The 27,116-nt window shown below is 41.8% G+C and overlaps 9 protein-coding genes across 13 annotated transcripts; 5 read left to right on the top strand and 4 right to left on the bottom strand.

The window, feature by feature from the left end:
* Window positions 1–836: 836 nt before the first annotated feature.
* LOC6585536 lies at window positions 837–7,640 on the top strand. 2 transcript variants are annotated; one of them, XM_002011128.4, is made up of 4 exons: window positions 837–948; window positions 6,387–6,501; window positions 6,562–6,753; window positions 6,829–7,640. In XM_002011128.4, the coding sequence occupies exons 1-4, from the start codon at window positions 941–943 to the stop codon at window positions 7,453–7,455; spliced, it is 942 nt and encodes a 313-aa protein (XP_002011164.2). In that variant the 5' UTR covers window positions 837–940; the 3' UTR covers window positions 7,456–7,640. The 2 variants fall into 2 exon arrangements, with proteins under 2 accessions (XP_002011164.2, XP_043867571.1); XM_044011636.1 differs by lacking the exon at window positions 837–948 and adding an exon at window positions 6,290–6,335.
* On the bottom strand, window positions 939–7,924 carry LOC6585535. 3 transcript variants are annotated; one of them, XM_015160945.3, is made up of 5 exons: window positions 7,746–7,924; window positions 2,125–2,373; window positions 1,880–2,062; window positions 1,360–1,818; window positions 939–1,289 (listed from the first exon to the last, which is right to left on the bottom strand). In XM_015160945.3, exons 2-5 carry the CDS (start codon window positions 2,275–2,277, stop codon window positions 1,188–1,190), a joined length of 897 nt encoding a protein of 298 aa, XP_015016431.1. In that variant the 5' UTR covers window positions 2,278–2,373; window positions 7,746–7,924; the 3' UTR covers window positions 939–1,187. The 3 variants fall into 3 exon arrangements, with proteins under 3 accessions (XP_015016431.1, XP_043867573.1, XP_043867574.1); XM_044011638.1 differs by having other exon boundaries at window positions 2,125–2,353; XM_044011639.1 differs by having other exon boundaries at window positions 2,125–2,353; window positions 7,816–7,920.
* A 566-nt stretch (window positions 7,925–8,490) lies between these two features.
* LOC6585537 lies at window positions 8,491–9,724 on the bottom strand. The gene is made up of 2 exons (XM_002011129.4): window positions 9,528–9,724; window positions 8,491–9,462 (listed from the first exon to the last, which is right to left on the bottom strand). Exons 1-2 carry the CDS (start codon window positions 9,554–9,556, stop codon window positions 8,619–8,621), a joined length of 873 nt encoding a protein of 290 aa, XP_002011165.1. The 5' UTR covers window positions 9,557–9,724; the 3' UTR covers window positions 8,491–8,618.
* A 421-nt stretch (window positions 9,725–10,145) lies between these two features.
* LOC6585538 (putative glutathione-specific gamma-glutamylcyclotransferase 2) lies at window positions 10,146–11,436 on the top strand. The gene has a single exon (XM_002011130.4). It carries the CDS (start codon window positions 10,287–10,289, stop codon window positions 11,253–11,255), a length of 969 nt encoding a protein of 322 aa, XP_002011166.1. The 5' UTR covers window positions 10,146–10,286; the 3' UTR covers window positions 11,256–11,436.
* A 271-nt stretch (window positions 11,437–11,707) lies between these two features.
* LOC6585539 (NTF2-related export protein) lies at window positions 11,708–12,746 on the top strand. The gene is made up of 4 exons (XM_002011131.4): window positions 11,708–11,820; window positions 11,954–12,006; window positions 12,073–12,159; window positions 12,248–12,746. Exons 2-4 carry the CDS (start codon window positions 11,998–12,000, stop codon window positions 12,557–12,559), a joined length of 408 nt encoding a protein of 135 aa, XP_002011167.1. The 5' UTR covers window positions 11,708–11,820; window positions 11,954–11,997; the 3' UTR covers window positions 12,560–12,746.
* A 267-nt stretch (window positions 12,747–13,013) lies between these two features.
* LOC6585540 (high mobility group protein DSP1) lies at window positions 13,014–14,986 on the top strand. Its single transcript, XM_002011132.4, has one exon. It carries the CDS (start codon window positions 13,373–13,375, stop codon window positions 14,159–14,161), a length of 789 nt encoding a protein of 262 aa, XP_002011168.1. The 5' UTR covers window positions 13,014–13,372; the 3' UTR covers window positions 14,162–14,986.
* Window positions 14,946–15,809, bottom strand: LOC6585541 (protein lin-52 homolog). 2 transcript variants are annotated; one of them, XM_032732715.2, is made up of 4 exons: window positions 15,654–15,809; window positions 15,488–15,592; window positions 15,320–15,424; window positions 14,946–15,263 (listed from the first exon to the last, which is right to left on the bottom strand). In XM_032732715.2, the coding sequence occupies exons 1-4, from the start codon at window positions 15,694–15,696 to the stop codon at window positions 15,100–15,102; spliced, it is 417 nt and encodes a 138-aa protein (XP_032588606.1). In that variant the 5' UTR covers window positions 15,697–15,809; the 3' UTR covers window positions 14,946–15,099. The 2 variants fall into 2 exon arrangements, with proteins under 2 accessions (XP_032588606.1, XP_032588607.1); XM_032732716.2 differs by having other exon boundaries at window positions 15,488–15,589; window positions 15,654–15,808.
* A 471-nt stretch (window positions 15,810–16,280) lies between these two features.
* Window positions 16,281–20,253, top strand: LOC6585542 (N-acylneuraminate-9-phosphatase). The gene is made up of 3 exons (XM_002011134.4): window positions 16,281–16,773; window positions 17,974–18,459; window positions 19,039–20,253. The coding sequence occupies exons 1-3, from the start codon at window positions 16,615–16,617 to the stop codon at window positions 19,453–19,455; spliced, it is 1,062 nt and encodes a 353-aa protein (XP_002011170.1). The 5' UTR covers window positions 16,281–16,614; the 3' UTR covers window positions 19,456–20,253.
* A 1,250-nt stretch (window positions 20,254–21,503) lies between these two features.
* On the bottom strand, window positions 21,504–26,894 carry LOC6585543 (MAP kinase-activated protein kinase 2). Its single transcript, XM_002011135.4, has 5 exons — window positions 26,782–26,894; window positions 24,777–25,083; window positions 23,056–23,327; window positions 22,569–22,984; window positions 21,504–22,504 (listed from the first exon to the last, which is right to left on the bottom strand). Exons 2-5 carry the CDS (start codon window positions 25,061–25,063, stop codon window positions 22,412–22,414), a joined length of 1,068 nt encoding a protein of 355 aa, XP_002011171.1. The 5' UTR covers window positions 25,064–25,083; window positions 26,782–26,894; the 3' UTR covers window positions 21,504–22,411.
* Window positions 26,895–27,116: the final 222 nt, after the last annotated feature.

The raw sequence follows: 27,116 nt of genomic DNA, 5'->3' as shown, positions 1-27,116 counted from the left end.
GGCGAGAGAGAGTACAGAGATAGAGAACGGTAGACAGTGAGTAAGAAAGAGAGATAATGAGGTAATGCTAATGAAAACTCTGATGATAATGGCGATGGTAATGCAATTGTCAATGAGGACCATAATGATAATTTTATTGAAAATTCTTATCCAAATTCTAATTCCAATGAGAATTTCAATGCTAATGCTAATGCTATATATGAATAATTATATTATAATAACAATTAAAATGATGATAATAATGGTGTTTCTCTCTCTCTTAATTGCGCTTGAGGTAAGTCAAAATGCTTTCTGTAGTGACATACATCTCATCAGCTGCCTCTGCTCTCGCTTGAATGACCTCCCACTTTTGAACCAGGCGCTATCCTGCATAAACCTTTAAGCTGCACCTCTATCTATGTACTCCAGCTAACCCATGAAGTTATAGACTCTTTTGCTAAACTTTGCAATACAAGAACCTATTAGAATGAATTAGTTTCTTGCTGGGATATAATATCATAAAGATGATTCTAGTGTAGTCGATTATAACCAGTTGTCGATGCATATATAGGCTGATCTATCTAATATGTCGATATTCCTACATAGAATCGACTTAATAAAAGCCAAGAAAAATGATTTCTTCGAATTTTTTGAACTACTTACTAGTTGTTGGCACTAAAGGAGTATCTATAGAAGAACATGCACGCGGCACGAGGCAAAACAAAGACAGACAGTGTGAGGGAGAGAGGGAGGGAGGGCTATCTACGATCTATGGAGTGCGAAACAAACGCAAAGCTCCGAACGAGCAACTTGTTCGACGTTGATTTTAGGCCCGATCTAATTTCTAATCAGTTGATCATTGTGCGTAGAAGCGATCGCAGCTAACCGGACTGAACGTCGTCGTCGAAGTCGCCAAGTGTTTTAGAGTTGGGATATCCGATAACAAGAACTGAATCGCATAATGGAGCCGTAAGTAGTCGGCTAACATGTTTGATATTTATTCTCAGAAAAGATCTATATATGTGTATCAATTTATACATACATAGGTATACATTTATATTAATACAAATATATAGATATATGTATATATAAATTGATTGATACGGGTGTGGGTATTCATCACATTATTAATGCTGTTTCGTTTGTAGCTGAGGCGTATTCGGATATAGTACTTGAATGTGGTATATGCTATGGGTTTAGGTTGTAGGTTAGTCGTCCTGATCGTCCTGCTCATCCACCTCGACTAGTTCCGGTATTTCCTTCTTGATGCGAGACAACATTTGTATCATGGAAGTCAACTGCATTCCAACCTAAAATGTAGATGTGTGTATATATGTGTGTGATTGATTGATTGATTGATTGGGTTCAGTGTCTGCTCACCAGATTAGTCCAATGGTCATCGGGATGGATCTGACAAATTACATTGCCTGCCCAGCCGAGCATGGAGTCAATATCGACGTGACGCATCTTAAAGAAGTAATCCGGATAGCCGGCCTCCTTGAGCTGCTCATTGTCGGTGAGCACCACCAGCTGAAAGATGCGATTGACCGACTCCAATAGCACACTCAGCTCGCCCAACTGGATGGAGTCCATTTTGGCAACGTCAAACAGCACCTCCGTTCCTATTGCCTCGGCCAGCTCCTTGAATTCGCGAAAGCGATGCATCGAAATATCCATGGTCAGGATGCGCCCAATCACCGCCCAGAGAATGCAAACGCCGACCGGCAAGGCATCCTCATTGGCACGCATTAGGGCCAGAGCCAGGTGAAGCTGATTCACCTCGATGCAGGCGCCCACTCTCCTCAGCTCATCCAGCAAATATTCGACATGGCAATGCACCTGCGTGACGAGCAGCAAAGATTAGCTCAATGAAGATCTACCGCCCCTTGGCCCAACCTACGCCCAATGGAGTCGTGGTATCCATCATGCCCAGTACACGATGGATCAGGCCGCGCATATTCTTCTTCATCTCGACTGGGCCAGAACACAGGAACACCATGGAAACAGTGACAAACAGTGCGCGCAGCTTGTCGTCATCCCAGTCGCGCTCCGATCTGCGCACCGCCTCCAAGCCATTGATAATCTAGTTGGGAGTTGAGTTGAGAGTCAAATCAAATCGAATCGAAGCTCTCACTTCTCGCTCACCTCGTCCAGATCATTGGTCATATGGATAATCAGACACTTGTCGGCCAATGGGCTGTTCACGACCCAAGTGCGTAGTTGCTCCAGAGTACAAAATGTCTTGGACCTCGGCTTTGATGTGCTCGGCCCAGCGGTCTTCCCCTTGTTTGGCTCCATATCTCGACTCAAAGTGACTTGATGCTCTAGCGCGAACTGTCAAAGCGTAAAAAGCAAGCAAACAGCGATATGCAAACTGTAAGAGAGAAGAGAGAGCTGGAATAGAGGCCAGAATTGTTTATCAATGATCAATTATCAATTATGCATATACAGATGGGCATTTGAAAATCGAGGCTTCTCACTTTTCATATTGCATTTTTTTACACAGAAGTCAATGGCTGGGGGTTACTAAAGTCTTCTATTCCTGTATCCCATTTCATGAGAGTAGGCACCTCATCTTAATTATGTAGCACTCTAAATTTATCGATAAGTTATCGAAACTAATGCCTATCCTGATGAGTTCTTCTTTCACAAGTTCTAATAACTTGAAGCTTAGCAACTTTTTAGACTATCTCAACATACAAGTTACCGCCACATTCTATTTTCGATAAATTATCGATACACATACACAACCATTAGCTTGCTTTTCGTTCCCTTACATTGCTTACATTCTCTTTTCCATAAAGTTTTGTCATTTATGATCACTTTTTCCCTTCAGCAAGTTATCGATAAGTAATAATTATCACTAGATTCATGTTATATATTCTCAAACGCCATACTTGTGAGTCGTATTCCAAAAATCAACTTCGGTCTTTGACATTCAAGACATTTACTGATTTCGATTTGTTATCGATAAACAGTCATTATGCTTTGCTTAGCAGGGCTTGCCACAGATTTTGTGTTAAATTCTCGAGAATTGCCTCAACTCCAATTTCATTATTTATCCTAGTCATTGCGTATGTTTAGCAATTCCGATAACTTTAGAAGTCGATTATCAATTACAGTTGTATACTAAACTTTTTTTCATAGTCCAACATATAAAATTCTTTTCCGTTAGGCTTCAATGAGTTTTGAGTGACAAGAGCTCTGCCCAACCCGCCTACCTCTATAACTACCCTATACATACATCCCACCCATAATACGTAAACACATCAAAGATATCGATTTAATAGAGACTTTGTCTATGTTTATGACAAATGTTATGAGAACTGTCTCGCATTCCACAAGAAAAGAAACATATACATTTTGTTTAGAGCTCGACTCAACTAACTAATTGCAAATTTGGGGATACGAAATTGAACTCGCCGAGTTTTTAGCCAAGCTGCCAACCCGCGGCTCGCATTATTATTAAAAAGAGGAAAACCCGCCTACGGCAACGAGAGGAAAAAACAGTCAAAACAGTGGCAAACCCAACAAATCAACGCATAATGATATGAAAATCTGTTGGCTTTTGTATTCCGGCTGAAGTGAAGCCATTCGCCTCACCCTTAACCTCTCAACCCCAGCCCCCACCCCGCACCCACCCATTCGACCACACTCCACACATAAAAGTAGGCGAGTGTATGTCAACAATTTGTCCTAAATTAGGCGTAAAATTTACAGATTGCCCTGCTAAACAATAACAACGATCCAACCCCTAATAAAAAAAATTAAATCGTAAACAGACTGACTAATAGATATCCTGTAGTGCTCTTACAAGTTACTATATATGCCCAAAATCGATTTTTATCGATATTTTTCCATATTTTTGAGACATATTTTATCTATGTTTGATATGAACTGAGAGATTTCTGACTTATAATGAAAGATGCATAACTTATGATTCATTTATAATTCATCTTTTGTACTGTGGCTCATAATTCGTAATCCCCAATTAGGATTCGCAATACATACTGCATTATTCGCAATTAAACACGCAATAAATTAAGTTCGCTTCATAACCGGAATGTAACTCGCAAAGTTGAGTTGAAAGAGACTTAAAAAAAATATCGACATTGTCTCTAGAACATACAGCTAGATCTATTAATACATACCTGATGATTCAAACATTTAATATACCCACTCACAGTATGTTTAATGAGTGTCTGGTATAAAAAAGGTTGCTAATAAAAGGGTAGTTGCTACTTATCATCAGCCTCAACCTTAACCTCGTCGACAACCACATCCTCATCCACATCATGCTCATGATTATGAATGTTATCGTTATGATGATTGTTCAGTCACTCTCTTTTTTTTCGACACTCTTCAATTGGCTGGACAGGGTATGTATGGAGGGGGCGAGGGGGATGGCTTTGTTCAACCCCCTTGCGCTAATTTGAGGCTTTTATGACATCTAATTGAAGTAGAAGCGAATACAGTTGGCATTGATTGCGCGACTTTGTGGTAACAGTGAAAAGAACAGGATTACAGTGTTGACTAATGCCGCACTTATGCGAAACTCTCTCACCCACTCGAGATTGTAATCGTTAGAATAATTTATACATTGTATATATATATCTAAGCTGATTTGCATAATTGGCTCAAGCCAGATATATATCGTATAGCTGCACCTTGTATAGCTCATCAAGTGCTATCTTAATTGTTCCCATGGATCTAGATCAAATCTGATTTGATCAGAGCAAAAATGTTTTTCCCATGGAAACAGGTTGAGTTAAGGCAGCTTCAGACATTGATTGGGTATTCACATAGAAGTTTTCAGCTGAGGAATGTTATTTTGTTTATTTCTGAAAATATTTTTAAAATTTCCTTTCAAATACAATGAACTCGTAATTAGGAATTATAAATAATTTTAACAGTAAGTCCACCTATTAAGTCTCAAACCAAAATTAAATAGAAATTGCGACTAAGTTTTTAATTGAAAACAGTTTGAAACTAATTTGAAAAGCCGTTGAGTGTGTGTTAATTGCAATTTGAGGTTAGGCTAGATGCCAAGCACTTATAATTGCGCACACACACACACCCACACATGTACGTGCATGTGTGAAATTTCTGCAGTTAATGCGGAAAAAGTTTGTGCGCGTTCCTTGGCCCCTTGGCTGCCTTTGTAAAATATGCATAATTAAAATATAAATATAAAGTGCACAATGTGCCGTCGTCTTGGGGCAAAAGTTGTTAATCTTTTCATGCAGCTGCATAATTAAAATCTGAATATAGAAATTCTATAAAAAATTGCGCCTCCAAATGGGCCAAATGCAAATATCAACAACAACAACACTAGAAGCAGCGAAAAAGGCATAAGAAAAAACCTGCACACATACAGTGACAGACAGCAACTTAACAGTCGCTGCTCGTTAACAGTCAGCTTTTGGCCTCGCCGCTGAAGCTGCTTCTGGTGTTGTCTCTTTCTCCCTCTCGCACATTTGCGCTTTTAGCTGGCTATGTGTGTGCGAAGTAATTGCAAAATATGAATGCATAATGAGCAGATATTTCCAAGTGTGCAAAGGAAACTTCAAGCAGCAACGATGGGCGTGGACCATGGGGGGCGTCAACTTTTATGCTAAAATGTGCGAGGCGCGCGTGCATTCGCATTTTGTCAGATTCTGGCTTACAAGGACACACACGTACATACATATATATGTATGTATGTAGCACGAGTATGCAAATATGCATACTGTGTATATGCTTATGCAATATTGCAGCAAGAAACTGAAAATATTTGGCCCAAGCATCTCCACTAGCACATATTCGCATAATGTGCGCATCAAACAAAGATGGCGGCCATTGAGTGCCGTCGAAAGATGTTAAGCAGAAGAGCTCATTAAAATTGCTGCCCATTGGACTTGTAAACAATGTTAAGTTGCCTATTAAGAGAGGCGCAAACCAACTTGTATGTATGTATGTATGTATGTAATTAGAAGCTGTCACTCTACATACATACATATACATATATGTATGCTATATAAACATTCAAAAATATACATACATACATATGGACATACATATGTATATATGCATGTACAATGCTTATAAAATATCAATACATCGAGGCTTAGCTTACATTCGATCCATTGTTCCATGTAAGTCTTAAGAAAATTGTAATATTATATTCAATCTACATACATAAGCTACATTTATTGGTTGGGGTTTGCACAAGAGTCCTCGATATCAGTTACAAAGTTAATAAGATATAATCGATAATTAAAGCGATCATTTACTGATTGTCCATGTCTAACGATAGTCTTTCACTTCAACTACTCATTTGGCTCTGTCAGCCAAATGGCCAGTTTAACGGAAATGGAGTAAGCATGTAAATCTAAATAATTAACCTTAAAATGAAACGTTTTTTATAGGACTTGGGCCATACGTCCGCAGGGCTTTGATATCGAGCAAGTGCGCCAGGCTATGGTTAAATCGTCTCTAAATGAGAAAATCCAGTTCATTAACTCCACGGACAACGTGATTGAAGTGAGTGTGCCGACAATATAGAGGCAAATACAACGTTTTTACATTTCTAAACACGGTTAGTTAATTGAGGCCTTTGGCCAACTGATGTCACGGGAGGAGATCGAATTTGGCGCTGAGCCGCTGGCTGGGCTCCATGTGGCAGGAATGATGCTCTTCATGCTGCACCATAACGATTTGGCCAGCACTCAAGTGCAGCGCACGCTGTTCATGCAGCGCTGCTTCGATTATATGGCTTGCACCGAGGAGACGCACGTAGGCGACTGATGATTAATAACAGTAACTGATAACCGCTAGCTAACTAACGGACATTCTTCCCAATCCTGGCAGGTGCATGATCTGTGCACACAGATCCTCTTGCTGTGGGATGTGAATCAATCGGACAATATGCTAAACCTGATCCTGTGCTGCCGCTACGCCAGCCCGCTGGGCACCATGGCCCAAATCGTCGGCAGCTGCCTGCTCTGGGCTATGCTCGATAAGCTGACGGATCTGGGCTTCGATGAGTATCGTCTCCGTCCCTATCCGGAATTGATGATGGCCATTGCCATGGTCAATCCGTTGGTCTATTTGCAGAACTATTTGCATTCGCTCAATTTGATTGTGCGCGTGATTGCTGCACTGCTGATTGCCGGGCCGTATGGCTCCACTGAGAAGTTACGCAACGAGGTGGGCGTACCGGAGCATGTGCTCGAGTTTCCCAATGCCGATGCGGCTGTACTATTCCGTTGGCTTAACACCATTATCGAGGAGCTGCGCGACGAGCTCCAAGTGCGCGACGGCCACGTCCAGGAGCGTATGATCATACTGGAGGCGTCATGCGAGCTACTAAAGCTGGTCCATGCTCATCTGGCTGATTATTATCAGAGCCTGTATAGCATTGCCGACTTCGAGGACGATGGCTTCGTATCGGACCAGCAGTGCGACAACGATACCGATTTCGAATGGCTACTATAACGGTACTTTATTGGAATATGTATGTATATGCGCAGCAGGTTAATTGCCTCAAATACGATAATCAATTTTATGAATATGAGATTATGCACAAATATGAAAAATCTATCAAGAAACAATAGAATGTAATAATTTATTCACTTAACAAATTATTGATCAATAATTAAAGCATACGCGTTTATATTTCAGATGCAAAATATTAATGCAAATTTTCAGAAAACGTCTTTGAGGTTATGCGCGAATGGGACGTTACTTTTATGTAAAATGTTACAGATATGTGTATAATAGCTCACCTTTTATCTCTATATAGTTTCCACTGAGATTCACTTAAATATTACTTCGATATTTTAGTGATATACCGACTTTTTAGTTTTGGTTGTTGTATTACGATTTAGAGCAAAATTTTTTTAAAACTGAAAATGTCGAACGCCTTCCCTGTAATGCTGACCGGAAATGAGATTTGTTTTCCTTAACTGTCGTTTTCCGTTCAGTGTTGAGTAGCAGCGCGCGCAGCTTACAAAGTAAACGGTAACACAGAAAAGCTGCACGGAACAAACTGGAATGGAATGGAACGGCAGATGTAATGATGTAAAGCTCCGCTTACATTTGTTATCCTTTTCTGCGCAGTGTTGAGCAGCGCGCGCAGCTATCGAAATCAATGGTTCTATAGGTGAGCTGAGCGGAACAAACTGGAATGGAACGGTAGGTAAGGCTTCGCTCTTATTGGCTATCCTTTTCTGCGCAGTGTTGAGCAGCGCGCAGCTATCGAAATCAACGGTTCTATAGGTGAGCTAAGCGGAACAAACTGGAATGGAACGGTAGGTAGTGCCTCGCTCTTATACGCTATCCTTTTCTGTGCAGTGTTGAGCAGCGTGCGCAGCTAACGAAATCAATGGTTCTATAGCTGTGCTGAGCGGAACAAACTGGAATGAAACGACAGATAAAGCTTCATTGTCATTTGCTATCCTCTTCTGCGCAGTGTTAGGCAGCGTGCGCAGCTAACAAACTGAAATGGAATGGCACTTAAATACATTTCAATTGGGTTTCTCTACTAAGGCAAAAGCTGATTGAATTTATTTTTAAGTAGCACCTACAGCAGATATGTTTGGAATTGGTTTGGGTTGCTACAAATGCGTATTTCGCTTATGGCTAATAGTTGACACAGCTCACTCGTCGAGCACGCTGTCCAGCCATTGCTCGACATCGTTTTTGCTAGTGTTCGTCGTTGGCGTCGCTGGCTGCACCACCGGCGAGGCAATTGGCAGTGTTGGGCCCTTGGCAATGGAGGCCTGAGCCAGCTGTGCATCGGTTATTGCCAGCAGCTCGTCCAGCTCGTCTGGTGCAGCTGGTTGGGCAGACTTTGTGGATATGGCCGAGGGGGCACGGGACTTGCTAGCATTCAATTCCTTTAACAAAAGCTCTTGGTAGATGCGCTCGGCTCGCTCAGCTGCTTCGTTTTGGGCAATAATCTGGGATCGCGTAAACATCGCTGGGGAATAGTCCATGCGCTTGTAGAAGGGAATTGTTTGCAGGCCGCAGTTCAGTAGACTGAGATTGAGTGTGAAATAGCCGCTGGCGGCTTTGGTGTGCATCTGGGTCTGTCCCTCTGCTATGTTGCTCCATTCCTTTTCGACGCCAAAGGCGAAGTGGCCACCGCCCATGCTGGGGAACTGCGACATCTGCTTGTAGTCGCCGGCGCGCAGCTGGGCGCGTGCATTCTCATCGATGGGAGCGCCGTCAACGAGATGGTCCACATCCTCCGAGTCCGACGGCGGCAGCGTATCCAGCATATCGCGATTCTTTTGCGGTGCCAGCGAGCGAGTGCCACTCGACCAGCCTTTGCGACCGAAACGCGGCTCATCACTTGAGTCTGCCACATCCACTATGCTTCGGACTGTTGTCGCCTTTGGCGAGCTGGAGGACGTATTGTTGCCGCCTCGATGCGATTGCTGCTGCTGCTGCTGCTGTTGCTTATGATAATATTTATGCTGCTTCATGTTCTTCCGATTGCTGAAGGGAATATATAAATGATTTTGTATTACTCGCGTTTGCGATTACGTAGGCGTATGTCTTACTCCCTCGATCGATTGTCCTTTTCGCTCATTTTGGCCTTGTACGCAATGACAATGTAATTAAAATGATTTGTTTACGTTTTCCTTCAGTACTTTGTTGCTGTGGCAGCGCGAACAGCTGGGCCGGTAGCTTTCCTTTGCGAATGTGCAAAACACAGCTGTTAGCGGTAACAAACGCTAGCAACTATCGCCTAATCGATGAAGCTTATTTAAAACGTTTAAGACTAAAACAAAAATACTATACGAGCATATAATAAATTCAATAAACATTTTAGTATATCGCGTTTTATATTATTACTTTACAAATATTCAATAAAATTGTAAGCTCTTTTCAAAGTTTGCCGCATCTTTATTAATCGCTGACACAATTTAGCAACTATCGTTTTTGATTAATCGATACGATTTACAAAGTGATTTATTGATTTGCTTCGAAAGAATTACGATTTATAACGAATGACAAATAATGCTATGATTATTTATATATATATGAATAACTGAAGTAAATATTTTATGTCAAAGTACGGTAGAAAAAATATATGGCATCAGTGTTTAAAATTTACCGCCACCTTTTCATTCAAAGCACATTGCTGTGCTTTGCCTGCTTCAAATCAAATCGATAGCTGTGCACGAATCACGACAGACGTAAATCGATAAAGTCGGTAATATTAAATTCGTCCAACAACGGCAACAGCTTTTGTTAAATTTCTGTGATAATTGAGTGTCGATACGGGCACAGACGCCATTTGGTTGCCCTTGGAACAGATGTTGCGCCTCGTACAGGGCCTGCGCCTTAGCAGTAATTCAAACTCGAATGAGTTGTCAGCTAAGGCTGCCGAGATTTATCGAGAATGTTTCGCTGAGCTGGCTGCCAGCTCTTGCCCGCTTAGCCAACACAAATGCAATTCCAATAGCAATGGGCAGCATTCCACGCTGCTGCAATGCTTCGATGCGAAGCCCAGCAACCAGACGGAGAGTATAGCACCCAGCCCCGACGATGTCTGGATCTTTGGCTATGGCTCGCTTGTGTGGAAAGCGGATTTTCCGTACATAGACCGACGACGCGGGTTCGTTTGTGGCTACAAACGCAGATTCTATCAGCACAGCATTGATCATCGTGGCATACCCGAGAGGCCGGGCCGCGTGGTAACCCTGTTGCCTGGCGACTTAACCCAGGACAGAGTCTACGGCGTCGCCTATCGCATTGCCGCTGCTCAAAAGTCTCAGGTGCTGGATCATCTGGATTACCGCGAGAAGAATGGCTACGAACGCTGCAACCTAGAATTCCATGAATATCCATCCACAACGATGCCCATTGAGGTAATCATATACGTGGCCACGCAGTCGAACGACTCCTATGCGGGACATGTGTGGCAGGTACCGTGCATAGCAAGGCAAATCTTTACCTCGGCCGGTCCCAGCGGCCCCAATCGCGAGTATCTATTCAATTTGTTCATAGCGATGCAGGAACTCTTTCCGGACGTCGTTGACGAGCACCTCACCGAGCTGGTAGACTGTGTGAAGCAGTATATTAAGAACGAAGAGCCGGCGTTGCTGGAGCAAGCTCTCAAAGCACAAATCAATTGTATATTAAGTGAATTCCTGGCCAAAGACGCGAGTGAGCAGCAGCAGGAGGCAATTGCTCAGCGCTTGGAGGCTTTACTCGAACGTTGCCAACAACCGGGTTGGCGCGAAGAGTTGCTCATTCAGGAATTGCAGGAACGGACCATTTGACCAAGCTCTTCCGCCCCTCCCTTGGACACCCTTTCGATATCCATGTTTCTTATAGATTCAATTCATCCGTGTACATGATTTGTAAGATAAATATCAATACATACATATATCTATATACATATACATACATATAATAATATGAATGTTTGTACACATATTAAGTAAATGGGTATTAAGCAAATCGAAACTATTTAATCGTCTTGGGTAATTGGGAAGTTTGTAATAAATTTCTGCTGATAGAACATTATTTACAACCGTATCAAACATTTTGTTTATAATTTATAACAAGTTATCGATATTTTGTTGTTGGCTTTAATAAGCCAGCAACAACATGTAAAATCTCAGCAATTCGATGAATCCTGTTCAGGTACGATAGTGTAATTTCACACAATTATCGATTAAATTTTGCTTGAAACTGATATTTGTCTCGTCAGGCAACACAATATTCTCGTTGAATTGATTGTTAAATCATTTTCAACGAACCAACGTGAGGAGCTTAATATTCATTTTGCTGTAGCTAATCTGTGTAATTGAAGTTAACATAAAAAACAACGCCATTAACTAGGTAAGTATGAAAGCTCCAATTGTTGCAAGCACATCAAATTTAAAAGCGCGGAGGGCTCTTAGTGCAGCCAGCTTCACGCAACGTCTGCTTGCATGCCGAGATATTTGATATATTCGATATTTTTTAAATGCAGCGCTGAAACTATATCTTATTTCGAAATATATTGCAAAATACGAGATGAACGCCGTGAGTACCAAATAAATACAATATTTAAAAATTAAATATAATGTATTAACTTATTTACATTTGCAGGAGATAAAAGCCAAAGTGGAAGCATGCTGTCGCACAGCGGAAGATTTTACGCGATTGTACTACGCTTCCTTCGATAATCGCCGACATGTACGCAAGCGAGCCGGCAAATGCAATATTTACAATAGCATAAAGTATCAACAGTATGATTGCAGTTACTCTATTTGTTTACTTTTAGCAAATGGGTCGACTATACATAGACACGGCCACGTTTAGCTGGAACGGCAATGGAGCTCAGGGCCGCGAGACGATCGAGCGTTATTTCCTGGAGCTGCCCTCGTCGCGTCATCAGCTGACCACGCTCGACTCGCAGCCAATTCTAGATCCAGCTGTCGGCGGCCAGACGACGTACATAATACTGGCCAGCGGCACAGTTAAATATGCCGAACAATCCATGCGCACGTTTCAGCAATCATTTGTAATTACCGCCGAGAATGATAAATGGAAAATTGCCTCCGATTGTTATCGACTGCAGGAGCCGCTTAATTAGTTAGTAAATTACAGTTACATTGTTACAGTAGAGACTAAGAATGAACAAGAGCAAGTGGAGCCAGGGCAGTTTGATGAGTTGGAAGGGCTTGTCAGCTGTCCAGAAGGCAAACAGCCTTTAAATCTAGTAAATAAATTTAAATATAAAATGTAAACTTTAAGTAAATAAATATATATTTTTATACATATATGTACATACATATGCATATTTACTATATGTAAGAGTGGAAATTGTTTAAAGGACTCTCGTTGTCCTCCAAGAAGAGTGTCAACTACGCATGTATGTATGTATCTGGTTTACTCGTCAAAACACAATTAAAATAGTACAAAGAACATTAAGCTATATTTAAACTAATATTAAGTTAGCTGCATATGCATGTGTGTAAATGAAATAGACATGTATGCACTTGTGCCAGAGAGAGAGAGAGAGAGACAGAGAGAGCTTCGTTTTGAGCCGAGCGGTCGTACCTTTCGCTGTTGACCCCTTTTAGCTCGTTCGCCCAGCGCTGTGTCCACGCACTCGCGTCCCAACAATCGTCCAGCCCGCACGTGCGGCCAGTGGCTGCTGCTCAAATTGGCCTCGCTTGATTATTAGCTGGCAGCAAAAGTTGTTAAACAAAAAAGCAAGCAAAAAGGAATACATATATATTTAGACGTTGATAATTGGCAGAGTTGAGCGAATTATTTATTAATTGGCTGGCAACTAGGGCCTGGGCCATTGCAACAAGTTGTGCGAGGTTGAGTTTAACCTTGGCCTAGTTGTCCGGCTGTGTGTGCGTGTGTGTGGGCGGGCGCACAGCAACAGCCAAGGCAAATGATTGGGGAGCTCGGCGGCCCCATTGGCATGCCCACAGCAAGTGCGTTAAATGCAGCTGCCAGCGCAACGCCAGCAACAGCACCAGCAGCAGGCGTCATCATTGTCAGCAGCAGCAGCGGCGGCGCCGGAAGCAGCAGCACTGGCCCAAACACAGCCACTGCCAATACCCATCACTATCAGCAGCAACAGCAACAGCAACAGCAGCAGCAGCACCAACAGCAGCACCAACATCAGCAGCAACAGCAGCAGCAACATAAGCATCTTCAGCAGCAGCAGCAGCAGCAATATCATCAACTGACCAACAACATGAGCATGCTGAATGTGAAGGGTGGCGGACGCTATCTCTGGACGGATCGTGAGTTACTGATGCATCTGCAGAACTATACGCCGCTCATCTTGCTAATCGATTTTGTGGAGAAGACACGCACCAAGCGCTTCTACGAGAGCTCCGAGCGCTACGAGATCCTGATGCTGGTCTTCATCATGCGCAAGGGCGCGCCATTCTGTGAGAACAAACGCTTTCCGGCGGAGTATTGGGTAAACTTGTCGGTCGGCCCGGTGGCCGAAGCGTTTGATCGACTGCAGGCGGCCATCGATATACCGGACCCACAGCTGCCCATCCACATGAGCGTCACGGACCTGACCACCTGGAAGGAGATGTTCGATGGGGCGATGATTGACATACGACGTTTCGCCTATTATACGGATCCCATGCAGCTGGCCGATGTGGGCGTCTATAATCGCATTACGTTCGAGCAGCGTTTCGCCATGCAGTGGCAGGAATAGATGACCTTGACCCACGACACACAAACAACCCCCCAGCCGCCCCTCCCTCTACCCCACACTTCTCTGCTCGTGTAGTTGAGCTAGAAAGACGTTTGCCAAAGTGAAATGAATCAACAAATAAGTAATTGATTTACTACAGTATATTAGAGTCGTACAAAGCAACCATATACCGTTAGAGTTGCTTTGCTGTTAAGGTTAGGTTTTCATTTTCATTTATCTAATAACGATAATTAGAAAAGTTAGCTATTTTTAGCAAGCCTTTAAAGTTATTTGACTCGTTTGTGTTTTTCTCTCAGCGCAAAATTTGCATTAAGGCTAGGTTTTATTTTAGTTGAGGTTAGGTTTACAAAAAGGCTTATTTAAGGGAATATATTATTATATATATTGACGAGATCTATATCTTTTGCACTTTTATGCATATCAATTGTAAATGGCAATGCGGCTATTCGTTTAGCAATCAATATATCATAAATATGAAAATATTATACATATACGTATATACAATATATATCTATATATATGTAGAAACATTACAGTACCTGCACACACATACACACCTATATATAAATATAGATATAGAACCTGGTTAGTTATTGGTTTACGGCTAGCGGAATTTATATACTGTGCCTTCTCCTCCAGCCGCATCACACAGAACTCTCTCCCTCTCACTGTCTCACTCGAACTCTATCTGTCTCTGTTTCTGCCTCACACGGAAATCTAAATTCTATTCCTTAATTTAGTTGCCTATAAATTTATATATATGGTAGATAAATTACTACGCTGCTTTAATGGAAATAAATGTTATTTATTGTTGACTAGCATAAATGCATAGCACGCGCTTATAACTGTACAATTTAAGACATCAGGAAAAATAATGAATATATGAATAATTATGTATGTATATAGTTGTAAAAATTGAATTTGTAAGTCAGTCGTAATCAATTGCGCAGGGCTTTCGCTTTGGTCAGCCGGTCGCGATCGAAGATGCCCAGCAATTTACCACGTGTCATTTCCTTGGACTCTCGTAGGCCTAATCTATAGATTTGATCGTGCATTGCTTTAATCTTCTCCACCAGCTGTTCGGGCGGTAGACGGGCAAATTCTGCAATGATTAAGCGAAATTATTCATGTCCCAATTTAATTGTCCGCTATACTAACGGTTAATGGCAGCCATATTGACTTTGGTGGGGATTTGGCTACAGTCAACGCTTGGTCTGTGGATTGGTGTATCACTCATAGTTACAAACTCTTCCATGCCGGGAACTGCAATGCATTGCAACTCATGGCAATTAGATGTGGGTTTCTCAGAATTGACGTGTTACTTACAGCGTTCTGGCCATTGTACCGGCGATTCACGCAGGGTTTCCAGCGAAAATAGTTCATCCACTTTGGCGGCTTCTTTGGCGTCCTCACTCGTTTGATGTTTTTCTGCTTCAATTAACACTTAACTAGTTAATTCAAACCCAGTGTAGTCTTTATTTACATGGCTCACCTGGTGTTGACACATCCGAATCTGCTTTTGATTTACCAGTCATTGTTATTATTGAGTAATACAATATACGAATTGTCAATAAACATCAATTGCACAAAAAGGTAAACAAAATTTGCCGTCAACACTCAGCTGGCGTTGCCACCCTTAAAATAATTCTATACCTATGCGATATATCGATAATTATATATAGCGTTACTGCATATTGTTATACAATACTATCGTTTTAATAAATAATTTGATTATTATTTAAATGTTTTAATTTTCAGCCGATTTGTCTAAAATAAAGACTAAAACTATATACATAAGCTTTCCTTCGTGAGAGTATTGCGTGCTCGCTCTGGCTCATTGAGTTAGCCAACCTGACATCTGTCATTACTCAGTTTATAGTGCCCGCTAAAAAGCTGCGTACAAAAAATAAATTGTCAATTTCAATATAAAAATCATAGTGTTCAACCATAGAAAATTAATGTAGCTGTTGAAGTTGTAGAAAACTTTTTAAAAAACCAACTAAAATGTGTTTAAGGGTGAACAGTTGGGTTAAAACATGAGCTTAGAACAGCTGATCTGACTCAACGTCAACATTTCTGCACATTTACTTACATTGCTGACTGTCAAATCGTGCGTGTGAGCACTTTCTTTCAGTCATTGCTTTGCTCTTACTTTGGTTACATTTACCTGTTCCCTTATTTAACTTTAGAGCAACGTTTGTTTTCAATTTAGTTGCTGTTTAACTAACGGAACGTGTGCAACTACCTCGCAAAGACAACTTCGACAGTTACCACTTTTATTCGAGTGGCGCCAAAATTGAAATAGATTAATTATTTGTACATACACAAACATATGCAATTAATTGTTATAAAGCTCTTATGATATATGTGCAACCAACTACTACTTCCCATAGACGCACCCTACCCCCTAATAAGAATCAAGTTCTCCAATCAACAGTGCGTGGCAATAACTCATGGCCGCTAGCAAATTTTCAACAGCGACGTCGTTAACAACGGGCCTCAAGCACACAACACCGTTCGATGGCATTTGTGCGAAAATCTCAGCGTTCTACTTTGACTTAGATAACACGCTAATCCCAACGCGGGCCGGTGATTCCAAAGCAATACGCAAGGTACGATAACTTACTGTTAACTTCGTGGGTGAAAGTTCGCGCGCACCACCAAACGCACACACACACACACACACACACGCACACTTCCATAGACATTTACGAAAATTTTCCACTGCAACCGCTCGTTACGTACGTATATTTGTTGTTGTGTGCGCCTGTGTGAGTGAGTGTGTGTGTAGGCAAAAAGCACGCGCGTGCATTTAGCCGTTTGTACGTGTGCGTGAGCATGTGCATGTGCATATTTGATCAATGCATGCATGTCTTTCTCTAGAGGTCAAAGTCATAAGAGACCCAAAATAAACAGCCGCACATCTTCAATGGCCGAATGACACTTGTTAGTTTTGCCATTTACCGCTTAACGAATCCCCCACTCAAATCGCTCACGCATGAAGTGATACAATTGTGTGAGTGTGTTTGTTTATTTGTTTGTACGCAGTTTGTTTATTATTATTATTATTATTTTATTTGTTGTTGACATAAGCTAATAACCGGAACCTAAATCAGTGCAAATGTTCTGCTTTCGGGCGTAATTAATATTAATTTGATACAGGAAGCCAGTTGATTACTAACTGCCTTTTGTATAATACAGAAATGATTAATAGCGTCATTTGCGTTTTAAACAAACAAATGTGTTCTATGTGCACGAAATGTATATGATGAATAAATAATTGATTTCTTTCGAAATCGGTGGCTGTGAATATGTTTAATCAAGCCTGGGTATTATTATCATTGTTATTATTTTATATTTTTACAAATGGTGGAAAGCCCGGAATTACAATATTGTTGTTTTCATTCTTGTAATAAATATAAAGAAATCTGAATACCATTTAAGGCAGTAAAAAAAATATATATGCATATATATATATAAATAAAATATTTATAATGGTGGAATTTTTCAATGAAATATATTTTATTTATATATTCTGTATATAATGTTTCTATTAAATATAAATTTTGAAATACAAATGCATATATATTTTCTAATTATATTTATGCACATACGCACGTGTCATCCTGGCAGGCTCAACCCTATAGTTGTCTCATTCTAGCGTAGGCGCATGCCGTGTGGCGGGTGTAAGAATACGTGAATTCGGCTTAGCTAACAGGTGTCATTCGCACATGTTTGCTGTTAGTTCCTGGCTTTGTTTTTGCTTTTGTTTTTGATGTGTTTCTCACTGTCTGCTCTTCTTCTTCTTTCAGCTAGCTGACGTGCTGGAAACCCAGTATAGCTTTACCAAAGACGATGCCAACCTAGCCACACAGAACTTTTTGAAGTCGTTCCGTCGCTGCCCGGACAACTCGCAAACGTCGCTGGACTCGTGGCGCACGCACTTGTGGCGCGAGTCGCTGCAGCAGAAGCACAAGCATCTCGCCGAGCAGATCTATCCGCAGTGGCTGAAGCTACGCTACCGTTACCTGGCCATACCGCCCGACTATGTGCAGCTGTTGCAGCGCATGCGTCGCGCCGGCTACCTTCTAGCGCTCATCACCAATGGCCCGTCGAATGCGCAGCGCGAGAAGATCAACAAGCTGCACGTCCGGGGCCACTTCGACTGCGTGCTCGTCTCCTCGGATCTGCCGTGGGAAAAGCCGCATCCGGAAATATTCTATGCCGCTTGCAATTTTCTTGGCGTCAAGCCGCACGAATGCGCCATGATTGGCGATAAACTCGAGACGGACATCAAGGTGAGTGAACGCCATGATCCAATGACACCAGCTGAAAGTGAGCTACATTCTTTTGCCTGTAGTACTGGGAAGCCTTGTTGAGCTGACAGCAATGGAAGGCTGCTCATGTATATTTAGTGTAACTTTTGAACTTCAAGGTCTCATTTTCAATTCTAGTCTAGGTAGAGATTTGGGTGTAGCCTAGTGTAAAACAAGCTGGATTCCACTTCTGCATATCTCTCTCTCTCTCTCTCTCTCTTTCTTTAGGTCTGCACTGATCTTACACTAACTTTCTTGCTCTCTCTTTCTCTCCCACTTCATATATGTCTACATTCCTTCGACATCTATTGTTCTCTCTCATTCCTTCGATCTTCATTGCTCTACCTTCACTCTCTTCAGCTGCAGATCTCCATTGCGATTCCTCTTGCCTCTATCTCCCTCTCTCTTTCTCATTCCCCATATCTCCCTCTCTTAGCCGGCTCTCTCTCTCTCTCTCCCTTTCCCTCTCAGTCTCGTCCTCTCTCTCACTCCCCATTCACAACTGCAAGTTTTTCTTTGAATTAGCTCCACTAACTCCTCAATCTTCTTCTTCTTTGCCAGGGCGGACATCTGGCCCAGCTGGGTTTGACCTTCTGGCTGCCGCTGAGCACCAGCAGCGCCGCCTCACAGTGCCTGGACGATGTGGAGTACAAGCCGCACGTAAAACTCAACAGCCTGCTGGATCTGTACAAATACTTTCCGCGCCTGAATGCCGTCGCAGCAGCCGCCACTCCGAGCACCACGAATCGTCGCAGCAGTCACAGCCAGAGCAGCAGCGGAAGCGGAAGTATCGGCGGCAGCGGAATCGGAAGTGGAGCCGGGAGCAATAGCGATCATGATCGCGGGGCTGGAGTGCGTCAGCAGCCATATGGCGAGGACTCGTATCAGCGCCAGAGCGCGTATAGGCGTGGCGGCTCATTGCCAGCAATGGACTGCTCCAACAGCGAGGCGGAGAACAGCTGCGATAGCTTTATTTAGGAACTAATACGGAATCGGACAGAGTGATACGCGGTTGCCTAGCGGGGGGCGAATGTTACGTGAAGCAGCAGTGGGAGAAAGAGATGAAGAATAGGAGGAGACAATGAGCAATTGAACGTGCAAGACATGGAAATGATGTACCTTCAGTTTACAAAACCAAACACACACACACACACACACACACACACACACACACACACACACATACAGAAACACACCCACACACACACACAGTCACACTCACAATCGACTATATTAAAAAGGTTGAAGTCTTAACGGAAATAATCAAATTGGAATTGAATCAGCGCAAAAATTTTTAATAAGCCAAGCTGAATCTCGCAAATCTGCCATATATATCGGATAAATATGTATATGTATATGAAATACTTTAAGCAACCAAAACTCAACAACTGTTGCATCCATATGTATTATATATATATATAAATATGTATTTTTCTAAAAACCAATAAGAGCAAATGAAATTGTTATAGCAGAGATATGATATATGCATGTACTATACATATACACACACATTATATATATATATATATAGGAATATATAAAGCTAGGCTATGGTAGCTGTAAGCTATAGACAGCACAATTTGTAAAATCTGCACCACCCGAAACACCAACTGCACCACCAAAACAAACAAAACAAAAGAAAACTCACGAAACGGAAGAAAACCTGTTAGAGAAATGAAATCAAGAAATTAATGTAAAGGAAAAACTGAATACAAATTGTTAACTAATGTTGTAGGTATGTTGAATATGTACACACATATATAGATACTCTCTCTTTATATATATATCATGCATATATTTATGTATATATATATATATATATAGATATATGTTGTTGCTAGTTTATTTTATTTTATTTTTTACTTAAACACATGCTCTCTGCGTGTGTGTGTGTGTATGTATGTGTGTCTGTGTGTGTGTGTGTGCGTGTGCGTGTTTTGTATCTTGTAGCATTAGCCAACGGAACTGAGCCAAACACTTAGCAAACTGTTATTCGCAATGCTTTGTACCCTCGCACAAATTCCCTCCAAGCGCAATCCTAAGGAACTGTTCCTAGCGTATGCCTGCGTGTGTGTGTGTGTGTGTGTGTGTGCGTGAGTGTGGCTGTTGAACTGCACTGTTATATATTATATACATACATACATACGTCAATAAATAACAAAGCAATAGCATTGCAAAATCTAAACGAGCTTGTTCTCATTTGATTTGAGCCTGAAAAAGAAAGAGATAGGAAGGCTGGGAGAGAGGGAGAGAGAGAGTTAGATTTATAGCCTACTCTCTTTAATTGGTGTGGCACTCGAATTACCTTAAATGTATCGCTATCTAAATAGCTTTGGAAGGATATATTGCACTCATTTCCTTACAAATTATCCCTAGAGCAACTCTATATGAGCTTTACAGAGATCACCCTAGTAAAGAGCGTGGATATAGTAATCTGGGTGGGTCCTACTTTGAGGGGTACAGCATTAATTCAACTTATGACTAAATGAAATGTTAAATTTTAGGATAAACAACAAATTCCCGATGCTTTTCGAACTGTTATGGGTTCTATATGATATATAGTAGACTTAAGAGATATGAGATTAACATATCTAGGGATAAGACATGTTGCTATGATTATGATTTGTATCCGGATCAACTGGTATGAAATATCTCTAGAGATACTATTGATAAGAAATACGGAAGCATCTGAGATATCTAGAAATATGAATATCATCGAGCACTCTAATAAATCGTTTGTCTTAACTAATATGTCACTTGGATACAATTTTCAACTTGTCAGATTATCTATCACTAAATGACTCAGCAGCTCCGGTAGATCTGGTATAGCTAAATAAACATTCTTGAAGCAAGCAATTTGGATGAATCATAGCTAAGCGCATGGAAATTTCCCACAGTAAATTTGTTGATAAGATCTAGCTATAACACTAATAGGGAATACGCCGTAAAGATAAGATGATTCATGACTGATAAATGTGCTAAATAAGTCAAAGTTGTTATATAAGATATAGATGATATAGACGATATACATGTTAAATATGATATATATTTTATATGATAAAGTCGGAACAGGTTTAAGACTATGTAAAAACTAGTTGTTAAACATATGTATAATCGAACTCTCTCTCTCTCTCTCTCCCTCACTTATAATATAGCTATACATATATATCCTATAAACCTATACAGAAGTCCAAGTTTTAAATGAAACATTGATGGGGCTTTTCTTTCGAAATTATAAACTACAAATACTTTATTTATATGATAAATTGTATATAGAGCTGTCAGCAGCAAGCGAAGCAATATACATACATATACACACATACGTATATATACACATACACATCAACTGGAGCAGATCTAATGCTATATATAGTTAACAGACATCGCTTGCAAATGTCGGGGGACATAGACGTAATTTTGTTGGGCATATTTGAAAACATTACAAATTAGATTAAAAGCTCTGTTTTCGTTTAGTTGTCTGTGTTGTAGTCGGGTCGATGGCTAGCGACCTATAGTACAGTTATAAGATACATATACATATATAGATAGGACTTTTTTAGTTTTTGCACACTATAGAAATACCCTTAAAACCTTTACTGGAAATGGATATACAGATACGTACATATACATGGGACAATCGAGGACAGGACCGTATAATTTAACATTGTCAAAATCAAGTTGGGGGCGGGGTTAAAACTCTTAAGTAAGGCGAACAAAAAAAAAAATACATAACATATATATGAACATATATATATATATATATATGTATGCAGAGAAGCACGCCAAATGTGGCATATAAATCTTATTATGATCTATCTCTTCACACGCACACATAGACCCACATGTGTGCGTGTGTGTGTGTGTGTGTGTGTGGGTAAGGGGGAAAAAAAGGGTTTTGGCCTTGGTTTGTTCACGCTGGCAGCGGCCGCTAAATCTATTTTTTGTGCTCCGCATAGATTTCCTCAATCTTTTTCCTGCGCTTTGTTAACAGCGGATTGTTGGACTTGTCCAGCGCCTTGATTTGCATCTGGAATAGGAAGGGAGAGGGATTAGAGAAGTGCCCCGCCTTGACGTATTGCACGCCAGCTTACTTGATCGTAGTCCACTCGCATGGTGGCCAGCGATCGCGTCATCTCCTCCTGCACCTCCGGCCAGGTCTCCTCCCCCTCCTTGAGCATGCGGCCGGTGCAGAGTGGCGTCTGCGGCACCGCATCGTACTGGGCTATCCACTTGTTGCGCAGCACATCCTCGATGCGCAACCGCTTGCTGGGATCCACATTGAGCATGCCCTTGATCAGATCCTTGGCCGCCTGGCTGACGTTCGTCCACTCGGGATCGGGGAAGTCGTACTGGCCCGACCGTATGCGCTTCTTCATGCCCGGCGATATGGAGAGTCCGTTGATGCTGTAGAACGGCGGAAAGCCGCACATGATGATGTACATGACCACGCCCAGCGACCAGATGTCGCAGCTCTTGTCATACTTCTGCGGGCCGAGCACTTCCGGAGCTAAGGCGACGAACGGAAGAAATCATTCAATGAAACATTTAAAGGGGCAGGATCAGGATAGACGCACTGACCCACATAGTACGGCGTATAGCAGGGCGTCTGTAGGGTGTCGTTGGTGAACGTCTCCTTGGCGAAGCCAAAGTCTGTCAGCTTCAGTATCGCATTCGGCTCCTTTGTCGTGTAGAGCAAGTTCTCTGGCTTCAGGTCGCGGTGCGCAATGTCTCGGCTGTGGAGATAGTAAATCGCCTCGCATATCTCGCGCATTATGTGAGCCGCTTCCCGTTCCGTAAAGGAGCTGTCCGCCTTCTCCTGGATGCGCTGGAACAGCTCACCGCCCTCCATGCTGCAAATGAGAGAAAAAGTCGCGTGAATTGGGTGTGGAAAGCTGGCGGAGGAGGGTGACTGAATTGGCTAGGGAAAGAGACCTTTTGAGCGTCTATCATAAGCGATTGCAGAGAGAAAGAGGGAAGGGAGAAGGCCCCTCTACTGACTGGAGCGGAAGTAATACTTATAGCAAAGAGAGAGGAAAGCAGAAATAGGGGGTGTGGGGGAAGAAGAAGAAATCGTGAGCTTAGTTCTCGCACTCTTTGCTTTGCACTCTTTCTCTCTCTCTCTCTCTTTCCTTTTCTTTCTCTTTCAATCTTAGACCACTCATCAGATCTAAATCTTACAAATAGAGCAAGAGAGAGCGAGAGAGAAAGGGAGAGAGAAGTCAGTCTCTTTTTCCTTGATCTCTCTTCGATCGATCTTTCGATTTACGAATGAATTATAGATGATGGAGAACCATGTCCTGAAGCTCTCTTTCTCCATTTTATTCTCTGCCTGTCTCTATCGTAAGATAAGTTTTCGCTCTCTCTTCTCTGATTTTCGCTTTCCTTTCCGCCTTTCGCTTATTAGAGAGAGAGAGAGAACTGAACTTGTACCTCTCCCTCTATTGTAATCATTTTCCCTCCCAGCACGAGCTATCTCCTTTCCGCAATTCACTTTTCTCTTTCATCCCATTGTTCTATACGAATGCCACAGACAGAATTGTCTGCCAAGAGCGCTGGAGTCTTTGGCCTATTTATAGAGCCACAGCGAATGTCGGCCACAATTAGACGAATTAACGATAAATTAGTTGCGATGCGAAAGAAAAACTCGAAACTTATTTAATTATGGCGCGTATAATGCGGATTTATGGCGCCTTTATGGCAACTGAATGTAAACAAGGTGGCAACGCACTAATTGAGTTGCGTGCGAAAAACCGAATTAATGAATAACGGTGTATAGCGTGTGCCATTCTGAGTTATTGTTTCCAATTGGAAATAGGCAAATGCGAGTTGGATGGCGCGACTAGAACTCATTGTAGTATAGCATCTAATTGGAAATCGATAAAATAAATTAGATGAGATTGGCGGTTAGGTGGAGTATATCCAATTGGAATACATTATTCTATTGGGTTCACCCGAAGTCGGACTCATTCTATACGCTCTAATTGGAAATTAATTGACTGTACAAATAACTGAAACTAGTTGGGATCAAGGTTTGAGTTGGACTATATTGTAGAGCTATTCCATAACATTCAAATCGGTTAAGCCAGTGCCTAGTTGGATTTGTTATTATATTGTTATATCATGCTGCTTCATTGAACACCCATATTGGAAATGAGACTTGTTAATTGCCCGAATGGAGCCAGCTTTGTGACTGATTGATATATGATACCGTTAATTGGAAACTCCGAAACCCAATCTGATCACTCGTTCAGTCAGCCACCACAGACACGTGTCCAATTGGAGCTAGCCCGTCTAATTACCATTCCATTACGACCAGCAGACACTTGCGTCCGCTGTACGTGTTCTCGTAGACGTCAATGATGTTCACGATGTGCTTGCAGCCGCTGGCCCGCCAGTGCAGGTCGACCTCGCGTCGCGCCTTCTCGTTGTCCAGCAGGACCTTGAGGGCGAAATTCTGTTTGGTGCGCCGATGGGTGCACTGCACCACTTTCCCATTGATGCCCAGCCCGAGCACCGTGTCCGATATTTCGTAATCGTCCACCAAAGGCGTTGTCTTTGGTTGCCGTTGATTCTGCAGCGAAAGCATCTTGAAAGCTGGGGCCTAGCCTAGAAGGGAGAGAGCGAAAGAGGCAGAGGAGAGAGTATTCAAATTAGAATTGATAGTTTATGCGGGTTTTACAGCTGCTTGAACGAGCTGAGCGAGTGGAAGGCAAAGAGAGGGAGAGTGAGAGTAAGATCGACAGTATTGCCGTGCTGCAGTTAGTTAGAGCCGACTAATTGGATAACATAAAGAATAACATTAACTGCTCCAAGCGCCAGTGTTGCAGTGCTGCACTCAGCCATAAATATAAGCTGCTGCTGCTACACAGTAAAATCCTAGTTTTAACTGCCATGTGGTGCAACTAGTAGTAGATGTGCCCGTTGCTCCCGGCAAATTGTAGCTGCAGCCGGTGCCAATGTTGCCGTGCTGCACTGAGCAGTATGAATGAGCTCCCATTTCGCTAATAGAATAAAGAGTCGGCTTAGAATAGTAAAATTAACTGACAGTGTTGCCGTGCTGCAATTGGCAGACAGGATGACACCAGATAGAGGCAGCCTCCAGCTAGAGTTGCCATATCGTTAACGGAGTGTGAATTCAAGTACCTTGTTAACAGTGTTGCCGTGTCGCAATTAGCTTAAAGTGTCATTGCATCATAATGATCTTTTAAGAATAATAATTCAAGCAATGACGTCACAACCACACATATACGCACATACATACAGAGAGACACTTGACTTGTGGTATTATTTACAAATAAACAAATTGATGCTACGTTTCTGTTGTCATTTGGCTTTACGTGGGCGCAACAATTTGTTAACGAATAGACAGAATAAAGAAGAGATAAAATTCTGTTCGGCAGAAATTGCGAAACTCGCAACAAAACCGAACTTCAAGTAATTCGGATTCGAATTGGAATTCGCATTGGTTTAGCATTTCGAGTGGCTCTTTACATGGGCATAAATTATTCGAATTGGAATTGTACATTGAATTGGAATTGCTTTGCATATGCTAATTGGCATTACAGGGCTTTCCGTTTTGTTTATGAAATTTTATGCAGCAAACGTTCGTACGTGTGTGTGTGTGTGCGTGGTCAGCTGCTTTAGCCATGCGACTTGTACAGTTAGTATAAATGATAAATCTTGCACTAAATAATGAAGATCTGGAGGGGGAAGGGGGGAGAGAGAGCACAGCAAACATTACACAATGTTTAAACGGGGAGTGCTAATAGGAAAATGCACTTGCAGCCTGGCAACTCTGATTGGACATTGAGCTGCGTTGGCATGCCCACTTTATCCCACGACTCTCGCTCTCTCTGTCACTCTCACATGTGTGCGTGTGTGCTTAGCTGATGAAATGAGTTTATGTTATTTATTGTGATTAATATATAATGCACAAAACCAATTGCGGTTCAATGAATGCATTTATGTAAAAGCAATATTGAAAATAATACAGCATATTGCACAGCTCTTCTTCTTAACTTCAGTTGCCCCCGCACACACACACAAACACACACAGACAGCCATTCACACACCTGGCGTGTGTGTCAAAGCCGCAGCTACATGCGTCATGTTTCCCCCCACTTAATGCGGTACTCTTTTTTTTAGTACCATTTTCACTTTGCGCTTATTTTTATCAGTCACACACACACACACACACGCAGAGATCTGTCTTCTCTTTGATTAAAAGTTCGGGTCAATGTCGCTTCACAGTGTTATATATATTTTAGATATTAGCACTTGTGTTCTCGTTCTTCGCTAACATACCTTTATTTGCTTTTTTTTTTTTGTTCGGCGTGCGATGTAATAACAATAAAAAAAAAGAAAACAACACGCTCCGGACACAACACGCTGCGAGCTTCAACTTAAAAGCAAAAACAATAACTGAAAATACCTTTTCAAGTGCGACCAGGTTGCACCAGGCGCATAATACCAAATACAAACACATTCAGTGTGGCTGCCAAGCGTTCCCTTGGTCGCAATATTGTGAATGGGGCGCAATATTGTAAAAGATGACACAAGACATTATTTTTGTTCAATAAATTCAATATCAAATTATATATATAAATTGTGTATATATCTGACAGCTTGAGTTTCATATA

Source organism: Drosophila mojavensis, unplaced genomic scaffold, assembly GCF_018153725.1.
Source record: "Drosophila mojavensis isolate 15081-1352.22 unplaced genomic scaffold, ASM1815372v1 contig_136, whole genome shotgun sequence".
NCBI lineage: Eukaryota > Metazoa > Arthropoda > Insecta > Diptera > Drosophilidae > Drosophila > Drosophila mojavensis.
The sequence above is the reverse complement of the archived record's forward strand: the minus strand, read 5'-3'. Positions and strand labels throughout refer to the sequence as shown.